The sequence below is a fragment of the Petromyzon marinus genome, chromosome 3 (genome assembly GCF_048934315.1).
Source record: "Petromyzon marinus isolate PM22_M1 ecotype Great Lakes invasive population chromosome 3, UKy_Petmar_22M1.pri1.0, whole genome shotgun sequence".
NCBI lineage: Eukaryota > Metazoa > Chordata > Hyperoartia > Petromyzontiformes > Petromyzontidae > Petromyzon > Petromyzon marinus.
Genome location: NC_133669.1, coordinates 19317537 through 19337280, shown reverse-complemented (window position 1 = coordinate 19337280; position 19744 = coordinate 19317537). Strand labels below are relative to the sequence as shown.

The window sequence follows — 19744 nt, the reverse complement described above, 5'->3', positions numbered from 1 at the left end:
TAGGGGGAGTGGTAATGTAATGGTTAGCGTGCCGCACAACGAACCTGGCGACCCGAGTTCGATTCCCGCTCACGGCCAACACCAGTGACAATTATCTGAACTGGTCCTGGGCCTCTCCTAAGTGGCCTCAAATCAGTACCCGGTGCGGTGTATGAAACATCGGCACTCGGGAGGCAAAGGCGGCCGGGCATGGTGCTGGCCACACACCCCGTCAAGTGGCGTGCCGGCCTTCATAGGTGCTCGCTAACAGCACTTGTCCTAACAGTCTGCTAAGAATATACAGAGGATCTTTGTCTTTGTTGTTTGTACGTGGCAGTGTGTGCATGCTTACGTGCATGCGTGCCTGCTTGTGTATGTGTATATATGGGCCCTTTCATCAGCCCGTGAATGAATGAATGTGTGGTTGGGTGTGTACGTGTGAAAATGTGTGTGTGAGAGCGTGCATGCACATGTAGAGGGAGCGGTAGTGCAGCGGTTAGCGTGATGCACTAAGAAACCCGGCGACCTGCGTTGGATTCCTGCTCACGGCCAATATCGGTGACAGTTATCTGAACCGGTCCGGTTCTCCCCTAGGTCGACTGAGCCTGAAATTAGTACCTGGTGCAGCATGTAAACATCTCCACGATGGAGACAGTGGTGGTCAGGCGTGGTGCTGGCCACCTACCCCTCTCGTGTGCCTTGCTAGCCGTCATAGGTACTCGCAAACAGCACTTGCCCCAACAGCCTCTTAAGGGTGTGTGTTTAGGTATGGGTGTTTTTACGTACCTCAAGGTGCACCTAGCCTGGCACAAAGTGCCGTGGTGATGGCACCGCGACTTAGTGGCAACCGACAGTGGTTATTGTTGTTATGTATGTACTTTTATGTACCTGCTTGTGTCTTTGTGTGGTTGCTTATGGTTGTGCGTGACCTGGTGTGGTCGTGTACAGTAGTGAGGTTACATGTGGTTGTGTGACCTCGTGTGCTTGTGTGTGACCTCGTGTGGTTGTGTATTGTTAAGAGGTCACATGTGGTTGTGTGTGACCTCGTGCGGTTGTGTATGGTTAAGAGGTCGCGTGTGCTTGTGTGTGACCTCGTGTGGTTGTGTGTGACCTCGTGTGATTGTGTATGGTTAAGAGGTCACGTGTGGTTGTGTGTGACCTCGTGTGGTTGTGTGTGAATTCGTGTGCTTGTGTGTGACCTCGTGTGGTTGTGTGTGACCTCGTGTGGTTGTGTGACCTAGTGTGCTTGTGTGTGACCTCGTGTGGTTGTGTGTGACCTCGTGTGGTTGTGTGTGACCTCGTGTGGTTGTGTGTGACCTCGTGTGGTTGTGTGTGACCTCGTGTGGTTGTGTGTGACCTCGTGTGCTTGTGCGTGACCTCGTGTGGTTGTGTGTGACCTCGTGTGGTTGTGTGTGACCTCGTGTGCTTGTGTGTGACCTCGTGTGGTTGTGTGTGACCTCGTGTGCTTGTGCGTGACCTCGTGTGGTTGTGTGTGACCTCGTGTGGTTGTGTGTGACCTCGTGTGGTTGTGTGTGACCTCGTGTGGTTGTGCGTGACCTCGTGTGGTTGTGTGTGACCTCGTGTGCTTGTGTGTGACCTCGTGTGGTTGCGTGTGACCTCGTGTGGTTGTGTGTGACCTCGTGTGCTTGTGTGTGACCTCGTGTGGTTGTGTGTGACCTCGTGTGCTTGTGTGTGACCTCGTGTGCTTGTGTGTGACCTCGTGTGGTTGCGTGTGACCTCGTGTGGTTGTGTGTGACCTCGTGTGCTTGTGTGTGACCTCGTGTGCTTGTGTGTGACCTCGTGTGGTTGTGTGTCACCTCGTGTGCTTGTGTGTGACCTCGTGTGCTTGTGTGTGACCTCGTGTGGTTGCGTGTGACCTCGTGTGGTTGTGTGTGACCTCGTGTGCTTGTGTGTGACCTCGTGTGCTTGTGTGTGACCTCGTGTGCTTGTGTGTGACCTCGTGTGGTTGTGTGTGACCTCGTGTGCTTGTGTGTGACCTCGTGTGGTTGTGTGTGACCTCGTGTGGTTGTGTGTGACCTCGTGTGCTTGTGTGTGACCTCGTGTGGTTGTGTGTCACCTCGTGTGGTTGTGTGTCACCTCGTGTGCTTGTGTGTGACCTCGTGTGGTTGTGTGTGACCTCGTGTGGTTGTGTGTGACCTCGTGTGCTTGTGTGTGACCTCGTGTGCTTGTGTGTGACCTCGTGTGGTTGTGTGTGACCTCGTGTGGTTGTGTGTGACCTCGTATGGTTGTGTGTGACCTCGTGTGCTTGTGTGTGACCTCGTGTGGTTGTGTGTGACCTCGTGTGGTTGTGTGTGACCTCGTGTGCTTGTGTGTGACCTCGTGTGGTTGTGTGTGACCTCGTGTGGTTGTGTGTGACCTCGTGTGCTTGTGTGTGACCTCGTGTGCTTGTGTGTGACCTCGTGTGCTTGTGTGTGACCTCGTGTGCTTGTGTGTGACCTCGTGTGCTTGTGTGTGACCTCGTGTGCTTGTGTGTGACCTCGTGTGCTTGTGTGTGACCTCGTGTGCTTGTGTGTGACCTCGTGTGCTTGTGTGTGACCTCGTGTGCTTGTGTGTGACCTCGTGTGCTTGTGTGTGACCTCGTGTGCTTGTGCGTGACCTCGTGTGCTTGTGTGTGACCTCGTGTGCTTGTGCGTGACCTCGTGTGCTTGTGTGTGACCTCGTGTGGTTGTGTGTGACCTCGTGTGGTTGTGTGTGACCTCGTGTGCTTGTGTGTGACCTCGTGTGCTTGTGTGTGACCTCGTGTGCTTGTGTGTGACCTCGTGTGCTTGTGTGTGACCTCGTGTGCTTGTGTGTGACCTCGTGTGCTTGTGTGTGACCTCGTGTGCTTGTGTGTGACCTCGTGTGCTTGTGCGTGACCTCGTGTGCTTGTGTGTGACCTCGTGTGCTTGTGCGTGACCTCGTGTGCTTGTGTGTGACCTCGTGTGCTTGTGTGTGACCTCGTGTGGTTGTGTGTCACCTCGTGTGCTTGTGTGTGACCTCGTGTGCTTGTGTGTGACCTCGTGTGGTTGCGTGTGACCTCGTGTGGTTGTGTGTGACCTCGTGTGCTTGTGTGTGACCTCGTGTGCTTGTGTGTGACCTCGTGCGGTTGTGTGTGACCTCGTGTGCTTGTGTGTGACCTCGTGTGCTTGTGTGTGACCTCGTGTGGTTGTGTGTGACCTCGTGTGCTTGTGTGTGACCTCGTTGTGCTTGTGTGTGACCTCGTGTGCCAGGCCGGTCGATGGTGGCGGCCACCGCAGCACGGCACAGTGGGAGGTGCCCGCCTCTCTGCCCCACACGGGGCCTCCAGGCTCCGCTCCCTTTGGGCACGGAGACACGAAAGGTGCAACCACCTCTTCCCGTCGTGGCTGCTATCGTTGTGTTCTTTTGCGTGTCTGCCCAAGAAAAGCATCACCGAGTCAGGAGGGTCCCGAAAGAAATATATTTTGGTGGCGGCGGAGGTAGCGGGGTCAACTGAATCATTTTCGCGTCATCTTTAGAATGTGGTCAATCTTTGAGCACGACGCCGGCATGCGATGGACTGCTCGCGCGAACGACTTCACGGGATCTTTAACGTCCACGCAGTATTAGTCAGGGCAGCCACTCGATTCGATCCGTGAACCTCACCAAAAAGCAATGAGCGAACGCGCTGTCGCCAGGCCACGGTCACCGCCCCATCATCGCCGGCATCTTCATCATCGCCATCGTCATCGCCATCATCATTTTCGGCGATGACTTGTGGCGCTGCACCACCAAATGTCCCCTTGTATGTGTGTGTGTGTATGTTGAACTTCATTCACACCGCGCATAGCCAACCGTGCTAATTGGCCCGGCCAAACTCACTCACACTCTTTAGCGGTGAATCTCCCTGTGATGGTGACCAGCCGCACTATAGCTCTGCTGCCCCCCCCCCCCCCCATCTGAGTGGAGCTGGAGACAGGCCTGGGTGATGGGAGGGTGATAAGGCTGGTTTCAGGTATCACTCGCCACTGGAGTTAACCGTGGCTGGGAATCAAGTCAGTCATTCGGTATCACCACTGTGCCACTTCTCCTCCCTGTCTAACAACTTAATTCGATTTACCATAAGACACTCACACTTGGCTCACAGCAACCCGGACACTCCTGATATACCCGCTCACCTACTCGTTTAACGTAACTTACCCAACAACCTCACCCAGACACTCACCCACACATATCTCGTACACCTCTAGAACTTGAACACACCTCTTGCGCACTGACACACCTCTAGCTCTTGACACTTCCAGCATGCTTGCCTAATTACTTAACACTCACACTTAATACACTCACTCACCCCACTCACCTATAGCACACTCATTGGCACACCAAAGACAAAAAAGTTCCCCCGTATCGCCTTAACAGACTGTCGAGGCAAGTGCTGTTAGCGAGCGCCTATGAAGGCCGGTACAGCACACGAGAGGGTGGGTGGCCAACACCACACCCGGCTGCCTTTGTCTCCCCAGTGGTGATGTTTTCACACCACTCCAGGTACTAATTTGAGGCTGAGTCGACCTAAGGGAGGCCCATGACCAGTTCAGATCATCGTCACTGGTGTTAGCCACGAGTGGAAATCCAACTCAGGTCGCCAGGTTCATAGTGCAGGGCACTAACCGCTCCACTGCCACACCCTGACAAATCTAACACACCATCTGGCATACGGTTAGGATTCCAGAATACCTCACCAGCATATGCTTAGCCCACTTAAGTACCCCTCACCCTCATTACATACAAAGTGTCGCACTCATTGCACACAAAAGTGCTTGCCACAGATGAACCACAGTACCTCGCTGATCTCGTCAAGGAGCATGAACTACCACGAGAACTCCGTCAAGGAGCATGAACTACCACGAGAACTCCGTCAAGGAGCATGAACTACCACGAGAACTCCGTCAAGGAGCATGAACTACCGCAACAACTCCAGTCGTCATCCTCACAGCGGCGGCTTTCAGCTGGCCATCGAATAACGACGGTCACCGCATCGCACGCTTTCAAATGTGCTTCTGCGGCCATCTGGAATGCACTTCATTCCGATATAAGCAAGCCACTGGAGCTATGCACTTTTCAATCATCTAGATTGAAAACTCATTTCTTTAGAACTGCTTTTTGTGTTTCGTTTTTTGTCCTTCCCCCGCACCTCCGATCAGCACGGTTGGTTCCATACGGTGCGAAAGAAGTCCAACATACTTGAATACACACCCTACCAACCAACTGGCTGACCCGCTGTCCCCTTACCCACACAGATTTGGAAATCAGAATATTGATTGGCACTGGAGGAATCCAATGAGCTATAAAGCTCTTGTCCAGCAGACTTCTCTTTTTCACACACTGGAGCGTAGCCAGGACGTGTGCAGCAGCGAGTTACAAAGGGTCGCACGTGCTTCGAGGATTTGATCTGCCCCCTGTGAACAGCGGCTATAAATAAGCGGTAGCCAAAGCACGTGAACTGTCCGCCCCAGCCTTCTAAGAATACGTGCGCGGTGCCATGCGTGACCTTAATGAAAACCCCACAGAGGTGGGGTCGTGGGTGGGGTGAGGTTGGTGGGGTGGGCGGACAGCCAGACAGACAGGCAGGCAGACATGACAGAGGGACAGACAACGGTCTGACAGATGGATAGAGGAACAGACGGACAAACGGATCGACGGGCAGAGGAAAGGACATGCGAGCAAATAGACAGAAACACAGATGAATAGAAGGAAAGTAAGAGAGGCTGTATCTGACAAGTAGATGGACATGCAGCTGAAGCCATGCTCGGACGAACATATATATGCACATCCAGGCAGATGGACAAACAAACAAAATTATGGGCGGATGAATGGACCGACATACAAGCAGATCTTGCCGACAGAACCACAGACAGACAGCCCCGATGGACAGAGGCACATATGGATAAACAGACAATTCGAATGGATGGACAGACATGCCCGATCATGCCCGTGACACAAGGAATGCGTGCACTGATTCAGGGACTCTACTCGCACCCCCACTCAAGCCGTTCGGCAAACACTCCCATTGCTTCCCGCGGAGAGACGAGAGGAAGTGAGACAGCAATTTATTATCCGTCCTAAATATTTCTCTGACGTGTAATGCTTTCCGTGGCGATGTGGTGTGCCACGCTTGGTGGAAACCACAGCTGCTACTGTCGCACAATGTCACTTGTCGAACAGACTTGTCTCCCATATCTCACTGTGTCATCTGTCGGACAAACTTGTCTCCCATGTCTCACAGTGTCACTTGCAGCACAGTCCTACTTTGGGAAGTCGGGCCAATTCTTCAATGGGTGTTTTGCTCATTGAAGAATCTGCCACGGACAAAATCACGAATCAACTTTCTGTACTGCCGTCTCATGGCCACCGTGTACCCCAGCAGCTTTGGGAGTTTCACAAGAGAAGAGTCCCTGCCCCCTTTGCATGTGGAGGCTCGAGACCATCTGCTTATCTTCTTCCCATGACCATATATCTTCTCTAGAACATATATCCTATATATATTACCATCTACACGTGTGTGCATGTCACACTGTTTCTATACAGCGTCTTGACATGTAGTTGTATTAAGACACGAGATAAGTGAATGCCGATGCGCCCACTGCCAACGACCCCGTTTCTGACCCCAACCTCTGCCCCACTCAGGTCGTGGCGGGTCTCCCTCCAAGACCGCCGAGACCCCCAAAAAAACGTGGAAGAAGAATCCAGCTCCGGGATATGGATACCCCCCAAATCGCATACCGGTAACCTTCCCCCCTGCCCTCCCCCCCCCCAACACACGGTACAGCGCCCACGCTGTCCCGGGTTGCGATAGTGAATGGAAACACATTTTCTGCAGAAACCTGCAATAAGCAGGACATGTGGCTATAGCAGCTGTACACTCAACAGACGAACCAGACAGCTGGACACACAGAACATGGACCAGGCAGCTGGACACTCAGCAGACAGACCACACAGATAAATGTCCGCACAGCAGACGGACCATATAGCTGTACACACACCAGACAGACCAGGCAGCTGGACACACAGAATATGGACCAGGCAGCTGGACACAGCACACGGGCCAGAGAGCTGTACACACAGCAGACAGACCAGATAGCTCTACACACAGCAGACAGACCAGACAGATGTCCGCACAGCAGACGGACCAAATAGCTCTACACACCGCAGACAGACCAGTTAGCTGTACACACAGCAGACAGACCAAATAGATGTACACACAGCACACGGACCAGAGAGCTGTACACACAGCAGACAGACCAGATAGCTGTACACACAGCAGACAGACCAGATAGCTGTACACACAGCACACGGACCAGAGAGCTGTACACACAGCAGACAGACCAGATAGCTCTACACACAGCAGAAAGACCAGACAGATGTTCACACAGCAGACGGACCAAATAGCTCTACACACAGCAGACAGACCAGTTAGCTGTACACACAGCAGACAGACCAGATAGCTGTACACACAGCACACGGACCAGAGAGCTGTACACACAGCAGACAGACCAGATAGCTGTACACACAGCAGACAGACCAGTTAGCTGTACACACAGCAGACAGACCAGATAGCTGTACACACAGCAGACAGACCAGATAGCTGTACACACAGCAGACAGACCAGATAGCTGTACACACAGCAGACAGACCAGATAGCTGTACACACAGCAGACAGACCAGATAGCTGTACACACAGCAGACAGATCAGACAGACAGATAGTTTAACACGTAGGCTTTCGCGACCAATATCCATAACACAGGTTTTGTGGGTTAGATCGCGTAAATATATAAATGTGTTGTTAAAACCCGCCACCACCCGACACAACCAACTAGTAAGGGTTGTCACGTAAACAGAACGTGGCCAATTCGTCACTAGTGCAGCAATGTACTCGTGACACAAATGTACAAGCCACAAAAGTTGTGGCTTGGCTCTCCAATACACCGGTGGTGCTGTACTAGTGACGAATTGGCCACGTTCTGTTTACGTGACAACCCTTACTAGTTGGCTGTGTCGGGTGGTGGCGGGTTTTAACGACACATTTATACATTTACGCGATCTAACCCAAAAACCTCTATTGCAGACAGATAGATGTCCGCACAGCAGACGGAACAGACAGCTGGACACACACCGCAGAGACAGCTAATCAAGGAAGACCCGTTACTACAAAATAATCTGACTTAAATTCAATATTCAATTGAACGTTAAATAAATATGGTCACGTCACAATGAGCAACCAACATCTATACTCTTTGGTTTTTTCGGTAAAGTCACGTAGGTAAAAAATAAATAAAATAAATGAAAACTAAATTAAATCACGACGTTTCGGGCGCAACACAAGCGTCCTTATATTCTTGGTTCTTTTGGTAAAGTCACGTAGAAGGAAAACAATAAAATAATAAAAATATAAAACAATAAAATTCTCATATCCGACCAGGAACACATAGCCAGTGAACTCAAGCACGTACACCAAGCTCTTAAGGCTAATGGTTACTCCGACTACACAATCCGCAAAGCTATCACTCCAACCATGAAGAAGGACCCTCTTGAGGAGCCTTTCAAAACCATCACTTTACCCTACATTGTGGGGATCACAAAAAAGATCTCCAGAATCTTGAATAAACACAAGATCCAGGTCCATTTCAACACATTACATAAAATCCGTGATCTGGTTCCATCTGTAAAAGATGTGATTCCGGACATACAGTACCCTGGTGTCTACAAACTAAGTTGCCTCTGTGGTAGTAGTTACATTGGAGAAACCAAACGCCATGTCTCGGACCGCATTCGTGAACACAAAGCAGACCTAAAACACGGTAGGACCAACACCTCGGCCGTGGCAGATCACTGTTATAATTCAGTAGGCTCACATGACATTGACTTCTCCAAGACAGAGGTTCTTTGCAAGCCATCTGGCTAACATGAAAGATTCGTTCATGAGGCTATCCACATATACAAACACAGAGACAATTTCAACCGAGAAGATGGATTCTGGCTTATCAATCATTGGAAGGATTTGATAAACCATTTCGGGTCTTAATTGATTGTTCACACTTACGGTGGCTTTCAGACCGCATCCATTATTTTCGTCTCCCCCCTCCTCTTTTCTGAACATAGATGGACTCGTCCATCTGAATAACTGCCAAATCGCTCTCCGTGGTGCTAACGTTAAAAAAAACGCCACTTTTTTTCAAATTTTCTTGCTGTGGTTTTCACACCTGATGATGATTGCTTGTGTTGCAGTCGAAACGTCGTGATAATTTTATTGTTTTATACTTGTATTATTTTATTGTTTCCCTTCTACGTGACTTTACCGAAAGAACCAAGAATATGAATCCCTGCAGTCACGAAAGCTTTAAATCAAAATTTTACAAGCGTCCTTCTTTAGGTGGGGACAGCGTAGCGAATGCACAAACACACTGAAGCGGCGTTTGTGCTTTCGCTACATTGTCCCCACCTAAAGAAGGACGCTTGTGTTGCGCCCGAAACGTCGTGATTCAATTGAGTTGTTTTCATTTATTTTATTTATTTTTTACCTACGTGACTTTTCCGAAAAAAAACAAAGAGTATGAATCCTTGCAGTCACGAAAGCTTCAAATCTAGAACCAATATCTAGTCTGCGCTGTGTGCTGCAAATGAAGTCTGCGTCTCGGATAAGCTTGGTTCTCTAGAAACGACTGGACGGTTGCAGCAGCAGGGGTAAACGTGCTTCTATATGCAAACACATGCCCCCCCCCCCCACACTAATCCCCCCCCCCCACCCTCTGCACTCCCTTGCCGACATCAGCGACGCAAGCCGGACACGTACATGCCCCCGGAGCAAATCCAGGCGGAGTTGAACTCCATTTGCTTGAGCCTGGATGAGATGCAGCAGAGGGGAGTGCTGCTGGAGGCAGAGCTGAGGAGCTGTGAGGGAGGTGCGAACGCACGTGCACACGTACACTCACGCACTTGCATACACATGCACGTGCGTATGCACACGAGACCAAGAGTCTCCTTGTAGCCTACACAGGCTGTTGGGGCCTGTTCGCAGCGAAGCACTTACTACAGCCGGCACGGTGATCGAGATGGTTGCGTGGCAAGCACCATTTCCAACCACCTTTGTCTCCCCAGTGCTGATGTTAACACTCTAAACCAAATGCTCACTTGGAGCTGAGTCGGCCAGAGAGATGCCCAGGAACCTGTTCAGATATCACTGTCCAGTGATGATAGTCATGGACTGGAATCAAACTCAGGTCGCCGGGTTTGTAGCACTGGGTGCTAACCACTGCATCACGGCTCCAGCCTCTTATTTACACAAAGACAAAGATCCCCCTATAGCCTTTCACAGACTGTTTAGGCAAGTGCTATAAGCGAACACCTATGGAGACCAACACGGCATACGAGGGGGTGGGTGGGCAGCACCACGCGCGATCCCCTTTGTCTCCCCCAGTGGCGATGTTTACTCAGTGCACCGGGTACCCATTTGAGGCTGAGTTGACTTAGAGGAGGCCCAGATGACCATCACTGGTGTTGGCCGTGAGCGGGATTCTAACTCACGTCGCTCGGTTCCTAGCACACTGTGGTAGCCACTGCACTACCGCTCTCCATACACACGTGCATACACACACACACATCACATACACACACTACATGCACACACACAGATGTTTGTGCGTGTGCTGATGGGCGCTGCGTGCTTGCATGCAGGAGATGGCGAAGATGAGCTGCTCGTCAATTGGTTCCGACTCATCCAAGAAAAGAACCTGCTCGTGCGAAAAGAATCTGAGCTTGCATACGTGTAAGGCTCCCTCCAGCACGGTGGTGCTGACAACGATGACAATGAAGATGATGATTGATGATGATAGAAACTAGAGGCTTGATTTCTAAAATAATGATTTCCAGGTTGTTGGTAGACTGAATTTAGTGGCACGTGACTAGAAGTAGCCGCAGTCATGGATGTGGTGTGCCGGATGTGGAATTTTTACTTCGGGTTGGTTACCGGGACGGATGATGATGATGATGACGTAGAAATGACGATGATGGTTGCACAGTTGGTGATGATGATGATGATAAATAGGCATTGGTGAAAGATGAAACGGAGATGAATTGATGTTGCCAATGACAATTATGATAATGATTAATAATGACTTTCTGATGGTGATCACAATGATGGGGATGATAAAACAGTGGTGAAGATTATCAAAATTAGTGTGATTGTACGTACGTTGAACTTCTTTAGCACCGTACGTAGCCAACCGTGCTAATCGGAGGTGCGGGGAAAGGACAAAAAAACAAACACAAAAAGCAGTTTATAGTGATAATGACAATGATGGTGGCAACGATGACTGTGATAGTATCGACGATGATGATGATGACGTTGGTGGCCAAGTTGTTGGAAAGGATGGTGATGTTGACATGAATGATGGCACCAATGCTGATAGTGAAGATACTGATGATCTCATTTATGCCGACAATATTGGTGGATGCCGATGATAATGTCTCGTGTGCAGCTCCAAGCAGCAGATCCTGGAGGAGCGCCAAGTCGAGGTGGAGGACCAGATCCGGCGGATTATGGGGCGGCCCGGTGAGATGCGCACGGTTCACGCAGCACGTGCAGTGCACGTGGAATGTGTGCATGCGCGGGTGTGCGTGTGCTTGTGTATGTGTGGTCATGTGTGTGGGGAGCGGTAGTGTAGCGGTTAGCGCGCTGCGCTACTTACCCAGCGACCCGAGTTCAATTCCCGCTCGTGGCCAACACCAGTGACGATTATCTGAACCGGTCCTGGGCCTCCCCTAGGTCGACTCAGCGTCAAATGAGTTCCTGGTGCAGTGCGTAAACATCGCCACTATGGAGACAAAGGCGGCCTGGCGTGGTTGCTGGCCACCCACCCCCTTGTGTGCCATTCCGATCTTCATAGGTGCTCGCGAACAGCGCTTGCCCCAACAGTCTGTTAAGGCCATACAGGGGGATCTTTGTCTTAGAGTGTGTATTCGTGTGTGTGAGTAGAGGCGGAGAAGGATCGAGCACACGAGCAGGAGCTGCTGGATGAGCTGATCGAGATCGTGCGCGACCGCAACCTCATCGTGGAGAACCTCGAGAGGGACCGTCTGCGGTGAGAGGGCGTGTGGGAACACAGGCTTGCAGACTGGCATACAGACTGACAGGCTGGTATAAAGAAAGTCTGGTACACAGGTAGACACAGATACTGGCAAACAGGGGGAGGTGTACAGCTCTCTGTCAATTCACTGAGGAACGAAAGACTGCCCATGCATGCCACATGGGATTTAGAAGTTGTTTGACCATACATCAGAAAACTGGTGAGTGTAGAATGCTAAAGGGAGGGCAGAGCGCAGGACCGGTTCAGATATCCCTCGCCATGAATGTCAGCCCTGGCCAGGTTTGAACTCGGGTCGCATGTGCTCGTCGCGGATTACGCAAATCACTGCACCACCACTGCACCCCCTAGATAGGGAGACAGGTGATTGGATAGGTAAACAGAAGTACACAGAGGACAGGTAAACTAAATACTATTGTTTTTATTTTACCAGGTAAGGCCCACCTGAGCCATATAGCTCTTTTTCAGAAGCGACCTCATCACAAATGATAGCTCCATGAGGTGGCTTTTCGCGTGGAAATTCAAAGCAGCCAAATACTCTAAACTCACGTTGCTGAATGTGGAGCGAAAAACCGGAAGACCCAGAGAAAAATCCACGCGACCACGGGGAGAACATACAAACTCCAAATATACAGCAGGTGTCAGGGTCGGAATGAAACCCACAACTCCCCATATACAAGGCGAGGACGTTACCATGGACACGTAGACTGACAGTTGCAAAGACAGGTATATATGTACAGGTAAATGGGGGATGCAGAGGTACAGAAAAGGTGTGATCTGGTGCCCTGCGGATGGGGAAACAGAGGCAAATGGGTGGATAGATGGACTCGAGAGGTACACGGGCAGGTACACGAGAAGATGCACAGGCTATTACAGAGACAGGTACACAGATAAGTATGCAGGGAGAAAGGCATACAAGTGTAGTGTCCTCCTTCCTCCCGGCGTGTGAGTGCGTGTGGTGTGCGGCGCACACACTAGTTGGCAGGAGGCACCATCATCTCTCTTTATTATCTTAACACCACCAAATCCGGCCTCCTCTCTCACGACCACGCTGCCATACAGCCCGTCCCAGGCACGACCCGTCCCAGACACGACCTTGTCCGCGTTGCACCGACGGCGTTGACCGAGACAGCCAACCGCTGTCCGGCTGCGCAATGATCGGGCGGCGGCGGCGGCGACGAGGGCAGCGACGAGGGCAGCGACGACGACAGCGACGAGGAGACGAGCCCAATCCCAGAACCGGTAGCCTGGAGCTCTCTCTCTCCGCTGCTTATATTCCCCTCGGTGCAGCTTGGCTCCGCCCTAGCCTCGCCTCCCTTCTCGAACCCACCGGTAGGGTTCCAGGGGCCTCCCCATGAGGTCTACCGTGACCCTTGCCCCAGTTCCTCGGCCCTGCCGGCACACACACACCGTGTACATGCTCAACGGCGTGTGCGCTAAGCGTCCACCGCAGTTGCTGCTGTTGGACAGCAGTCGGCGCTGTGCCACTACACAAGTATGCAGTTAGTCGAGAAGATACACAGATAAATACGCACATGTAAATAAGGATTTACAGCCAGTCTGTGTTGTAGTTAATTGAACTATTTTTTTATTCCTTCTCAACAGAGAATTAGAAGAAGACAAGGCATTGGAGGATATGCTGTCTACAAAAGGTATTTATTTGCTGTTACATTGGCTCATCTACATATATATAAAAGGGAAACTTGTGAACGTGTGTCTGTTCGAAATGGTTAGCATACTTCCCGACATGCAACAAACTTGAAAATTGGCATGTGGGTAACTTCCAGACTCTTTGGTTCTATTCGGTAAAGTCACGTAGGTAAAAAATAAAAACAACTAGAATCACGACGTTTCGGCCACAACACAAGCGGCCTTCATCAGGTGAAGAGACCAGACTTCGAGACAGTCTGGTCCCTTCACCTGATGAAGGCCGCTTGTGTTGTGGCCGAAACGTCGTGATTTTTGTTGTTTTATTTTTTACCTACGTGACTTTACCGAATAGAACCAAAGAGTATGGATCCTTGCAGTCACGAAAGCTTCATATCTAGAATTAACTTCCAGACTGTAAACAATGCAAAAAGTATAAAAATATTTTGGGGGGGCGCAATAATGGATATATTTTGCACGGCAAATGAGCGGTGACGTTACATCTGTGATGTTACCCGCATGCGGCAGCGTCACACAGTGTGCCTGCTGACATCACGCATCCCCCCCCCCCCAACCCTCCGCGTGGGCCGTGTATTAATCCAAGACAAGAATCCAAGTCTCGGGCGAAGCCGGGTAGTAAAGCGAGTGTTACATAAAACCTCAGCACAGAGATTAATGCAGCAGAGATTGACATTTACAATCACCGCAATTCGATGTCCATATTCATCACATTCCTACGGAGGCAACCGCAGAAATGACGGCACTAATATTAGTCAACGTCGACTTATAAATAACATCAGAGCAACAAGTGTATAAAGTTTGAATGAGTAAAATAATGTGAAGGTGACGTACTCACTCGGGTTAATTGATGTTTATCTGATAAATATACACTGCACCGTGCTCTGCGTATGCCAGATTTCTTCATTGGAAGGCCCGCGGGCCACTGAAAAGCCCATGGTGGCCTTTAGTGCAGCCTCTGACGTGCAGCCCCCAAAAATACACAAAACGTGAAAACACCCCATCGAGCTGTCCAAACCCCAATGGTTTCAAATGTGTGGCGGGCCCCAACACTGATGTGTTATCGGCGAAAGTGGCCCCCCTCTGAAAATTCGTGAAGGACACTGGCGTTATGCGTTTGACATCGACTGTCTTTGAGCAACAACAGTGCAGCGTCAATAGGTGTGGCCTTGTTGACAAACCAATAGGATCCCTAATGTAGGTATTTTTGGGTTAGATCGTGTAAATATAAATGTGTCGTTAAACCCGCCACCACCCGACACAGCCAATATAGTAAGGTTTGTCACGTAAACAGAACATACCAATTCGTTATGAGTAAACGTATTGGAGAGCAAATCCACAATATTTACAATCTGAGTAAACCAATGGCAGATGACCGTGTGGATGTCATTACCGGTTCCATAGCCCACAACCCCTGGCCTGTCGATGAGAAAGTACAGTATTCCCTCTTTTTCTTTGGTTCTTTCGGTAAAGTCACGTAGAATGAGAATAAAATAATAAATTGATCAAATAAAATAACACAATAATATTCTCACGACGTTTCGGCCACAACACAAGCGGCCTTCATCAGGTGAAGGGACGAGACTGTCTGCGCTGTCCTCCAGACAGTCTCGTCCCTTCACCTGATGAAGGCCGCTTGTGTTGTGGCCGAAACGTCGTGAGAATATTATTGTGTTATTTTATTTTATCAATTTATTATTTTATTCTCATTCTACGTGACTTTACCGAAAGAACCAAAGAAGATGAATCCTTGCAGTCACGAAAGCTTTAAATCGAAATATTCCCTCTTTATTCACGAACTTGCTATCCGCGAATCGCATCTGAAATTCTACACGACTGCAACGAGAGAGATAGAAAGAAAGTGCATGAGAGAATGTGATGCGAGAAAGTGAAGAGATAAAGAGATAAAGAACTTATCGACGCTTTAAAATAATATGCAGACGTTGCGCATATGATAATTATCATAGGCCAATATCGTTATCCGCAAAATGTTCTCTTCACGAGCGTCTCCAGAACATATCCCTTGGAAATAATGAGGGAATACTGTAGCATTGCAAGAAGTAACATCGCAGGAAGTGATGTAACAGTTCTGTCGATGCCCGATGCTTGCCTACTTTCGCTGAAAAGTTTCGGGGGATGATCAAAATGAATTGCTGGCTTCAATGAGCGACACCTGGGGCAAAGCTAGCCGCGTAACAATCACTCTCGCATCGAAGGCTGCGTGAAATGTCTTTTCCTGGTTGTCAAACTCGGTTTCCTCTGGCTTTCAGATATCTTCAAGAGCCAAGAGGCCAAGGAGACGGGCCAGGAGACGCCCAAGGACACTGGAAAGGAGACGCCCAAGGATACTGGAAAGGAGACACCCAAGGAGAAGAAAGAGAGGAAGAGGGCCGAGCAGGAGAAGAAGGACCTTGAGAAGAAGGAGAAGATCAGGGCAGAAAAGGAGCGGCGGGATCAGGAAAAGCAGGAGAGGCAACGAGCCGAAAAGGAACGGAAGGAAAAGGAGAAGCAGGAGAAGGAGAGGCAGCAGAAGGAGAAGCAGGAGAAGGAGAAGCAGCAGAAGGAGAAGCAGGAGAAGGAGAAGCAGGAGAAGGAGAGGCAGCAGAAGGAGAAGCAGGAGAAGGAGAAGCAGCAGAAGGAGAAGCAGGAGAAGGAGAAGCAGCAGAAGGAGAAGCAGGAGAAGTCAAAGAAAAACAAGGAAAAAGCTGAGAACAAAAAGAACCAAAGTGACACCCTCAGCAGCGAGACGGAAAACGGAAAGATCGAAGCCTGACCGCCGTGGTGAAGGCGGCTGCATCATGGGCAAGCGAGACTTAAAACGAAAACGGCGGTGGGGGGTGAGGTCACGGCGCCATTGCAACCCACTCCCTCCACCATCGCCGTCCATGCCTTCCCAGTCAGCACCACTCACGGTTTCATTTCTCACCGAGTGTTTTCCGGACCGCTGATACACTGGAGGTGGCATTTGACTAGTAGCCACAACCATAGCGAACATTTTCTGGCTCAGACCCGGCGGAAATTAATCCCCGACCGTCACTTCTTCCAGAGTACGAGTTTGGGGGGCCGTCGGGTCGAGGGTGGCGCTTAGACGTGGTTTAAACTAAACTGAAACTTTTTATTTTACCAGGTAAGGCCCACTGAGCTACGCAGCTCTTTTCAGCAGCGACCTGTCCACAAATGATAGCTCTAATAAGTGGCTTGTGGAAATTTATAGCAGCCAAATACTCTTAAGTGCATGTTTCTAGATGTGGGGGGAAAACCCAGAGGACCCGGAGAAAATCTCCACGGGAATAACATGCATACTCCAAATATACAGGCATTAGGGTCAGGATGGAACCCACGACCCCTGTATACCAGGTGAGCTACTTAACATCTCGCCACCCGGGCGCCAAGAGGGGTGGCGCCACGACACTGACGGTGGGGCTCCACTGTTTTCATTTTTGAACCCTGGCCGTTTTGATTTTAGTTGTGTTTTTGTTTCCTTTTGTGGTTGCACTTTAGGGTTTTTAGACTGCAATAGTTGTCTGACCATCTGGGCTATTTGCACAGTGGCCGGCAAGCGCATGGGCAAGCTTCAGTTCCACTTTACAGCACATTTCCCGTTTCTAACATGTTCTCTGCCTTTTGCAAAATGTATACACTGCGATATTAATTGCTGCTTTCGGGACTTGGCAACTCTCTACAGCCTTAAGCTAGAACACTATTGTTGCTTCCGAAATAAAGTTGTGCAGTCTTTGTTAAAAATGGTGATTTTCTTTTTTTATATATACTAGCAGGAAGTACCCGGCATTCCCCGGGCAAAAAAGACACACACACATAGACTTACACACACACAGACATCGACCCACACACACACACACATCGACCTACACGCACACACATATGCACTTACACACACATTGACTAACACGCATGGACTTACACACATCGACTTACACACACACATCGACTCACACACGCACATAGAGCCAGACATCCACTTACACGCAGACATATCGACGTACACACACACAGCGACTCACACACACATAGACTGACACACACACATGGACTTACACACACATGGACTTACACACACACAGCGACGTACACACACATCGACTTACAAACACACATGGATGCACACATACACACATCGACCTACAAAAAGACAAAGACCCACACACACACATAGACTTACAAACACACGGCGACTCTCACACACACATGGACTTACACACACATTGACTAACACGCATGGACTTACACACATCGACTTACACACACATACATCGACTCTCACACATGGAATTACACGCACAATTATGTTGTTATATTCACTTACACATACACATCGACTCACACATACACACAAATAAATGGACTTACACACACACACATTGACTAACACACACACATCGACTGACACACACATATCGACTCACGCACACACACATCGACGCAGACATGCACATCGACTCACACGCACACATGGACTTAGACACACACATTATTGTGAAAATTACTAACTTAATTGTTAAATATTAGTTGTGCACACACACATGACGCACACACATTGACTAACACACACATCGACTGACACACACATAGAATCACGCACACACACAGCGACTTGCACACACACAGACTTATACACACACGGACGTACACATTTTGACTAACACACACATCGACGCACACACAAACACATCGACTTACACAATCTACTGACATACACATCGACTGACACACACACACACATCGACTTACACACACACATATCGACTTGCACACACACACATCGACTTATACACATACATAGACTCAGAAACACATCGACCTACACACACACATACGGACTTACACACATATCGACAAAGACACACACATTGACATACACACACATGGACCCACGCACACACAGACTCACACAAATCGACGCACACACACACGGAATTACACACACACAAACATATGGACTTAGACACACACATATCGACTAATCACACGTGGACTTAAACACACACCTATATAAAGTCACACACACATGGACCTACACACACATATGGACTTGCACAAACACATATCGACAAACACACACACATGGACTCACACACACACACACATCGACTGGCACACATCGACCCACACACAAACACATCTACTTACACATACACATGTCGACTTACAAACGCACATGGACTCACGCAGACACACATTTTGACGTACACACACATCGACTGACACACATGGACCCACACGCACACACATAATGAACTCACACATGGATGTACACACGCACACTCGCACTTTTATATAGACTTAATAAGTTTGTAAATAATAGTTTTCTATGTACGTGACTTGAGCGAAAGAGGCAAGGGAGAGGGGATAAGTCATTAGGAGCGACTGCGAGGGTGTTCCGCCATTTTGGTGCAAACATTTGCCGCGAGCAAGAGCGGCAAATAAATGAAAGTCAACTAATACAAAACGAACCTAACCTACCTGTAACTATTGTAATAAGCGAGCGCAATCTCCTGCATAATTGCGGGGTTACACTTTATATACTGTCGAGACAGTCCATGCCTCGTCAGTAGTGGGATTCTATCTGGGAGGAAGGTTAATGGGCGGAGCTAGCAAGGAAGCCTCTGGAACGTTCTCGAAGGTTCCTAGTGGGGCGTGGCCAGAGGCGGGGCTTGGCCTGGGAAGAAGGGATATAAAGCGGGGAGTCTCGCGGAAGGTTCGGTGGTTGAAGATTGAAGAGGAGCTCGCCCGTCGCTGCTGCCCCAGCCACCTCCAGCAGCCACGTGGCGGCCCGAACCTCCAGCCGCTTCCCAGCGCGCCGCCAGCCAGCGGTGTGGTGGAGAGCGGCGAGAGGAGTCGTGGCTGTGAAGAACCTTTAATAAATAAATAAAGTTGCGCCGTGCCGGAGCCACTTATTACACCATGAGCCAGATGCGCACCGATCAAGCGTCATTGACAGAACGTCACTGATCAACCCCCCTACTGAGGGGGCAAGTGTAAATGT

The 19744-nt window shown here is 49.7% G+C and overlaps 1 protein-coding gene across 4 annotated transcripts in view; it reads left to right on the top strand.

Moving 5' to 3' along the window:
* The window catches only part of MICALL1 (MICAL like 1), a 48929-nt gene extending 31445 nt beyond the window's left edge, over positions 1-17484 (top strand). For all 4 annotated transcript variants that reach the window (XM_032977994.2, XM_032978010.2, XM_032977987.2 and 1 more), the window contains 8 exons: positions 3210-3319; positions 6622-6719; positions 9765-9894; positions 10667-10757; positions 11470-11543; positions 11967-12072; positions 13681-13727; positions 16011-17484. In XM_032977994.2, the coding sequence (XP_032833885.2) occupies positions 3210-3319; positions 6622-6719; positions 9765-9894; positions 10667-10757; positions 11470-11543; positions 11967-12072; positions 13681-13727; positions 16011-16513 (1159 nt within the window). In that variant the 3' untranslated portion in view covers positions 16514-17484. The remainder of the gene's footprint in view (positions 1-3209; positions 3320-6621; positions 6720-9764; positions 9895-10666; positions 10758-11469; positions 11544-11966; positions 12073-13680; positions 13728-16010) is intronic.
* Positions 17485-19744: the final 2260 nt, after the last annotated feature.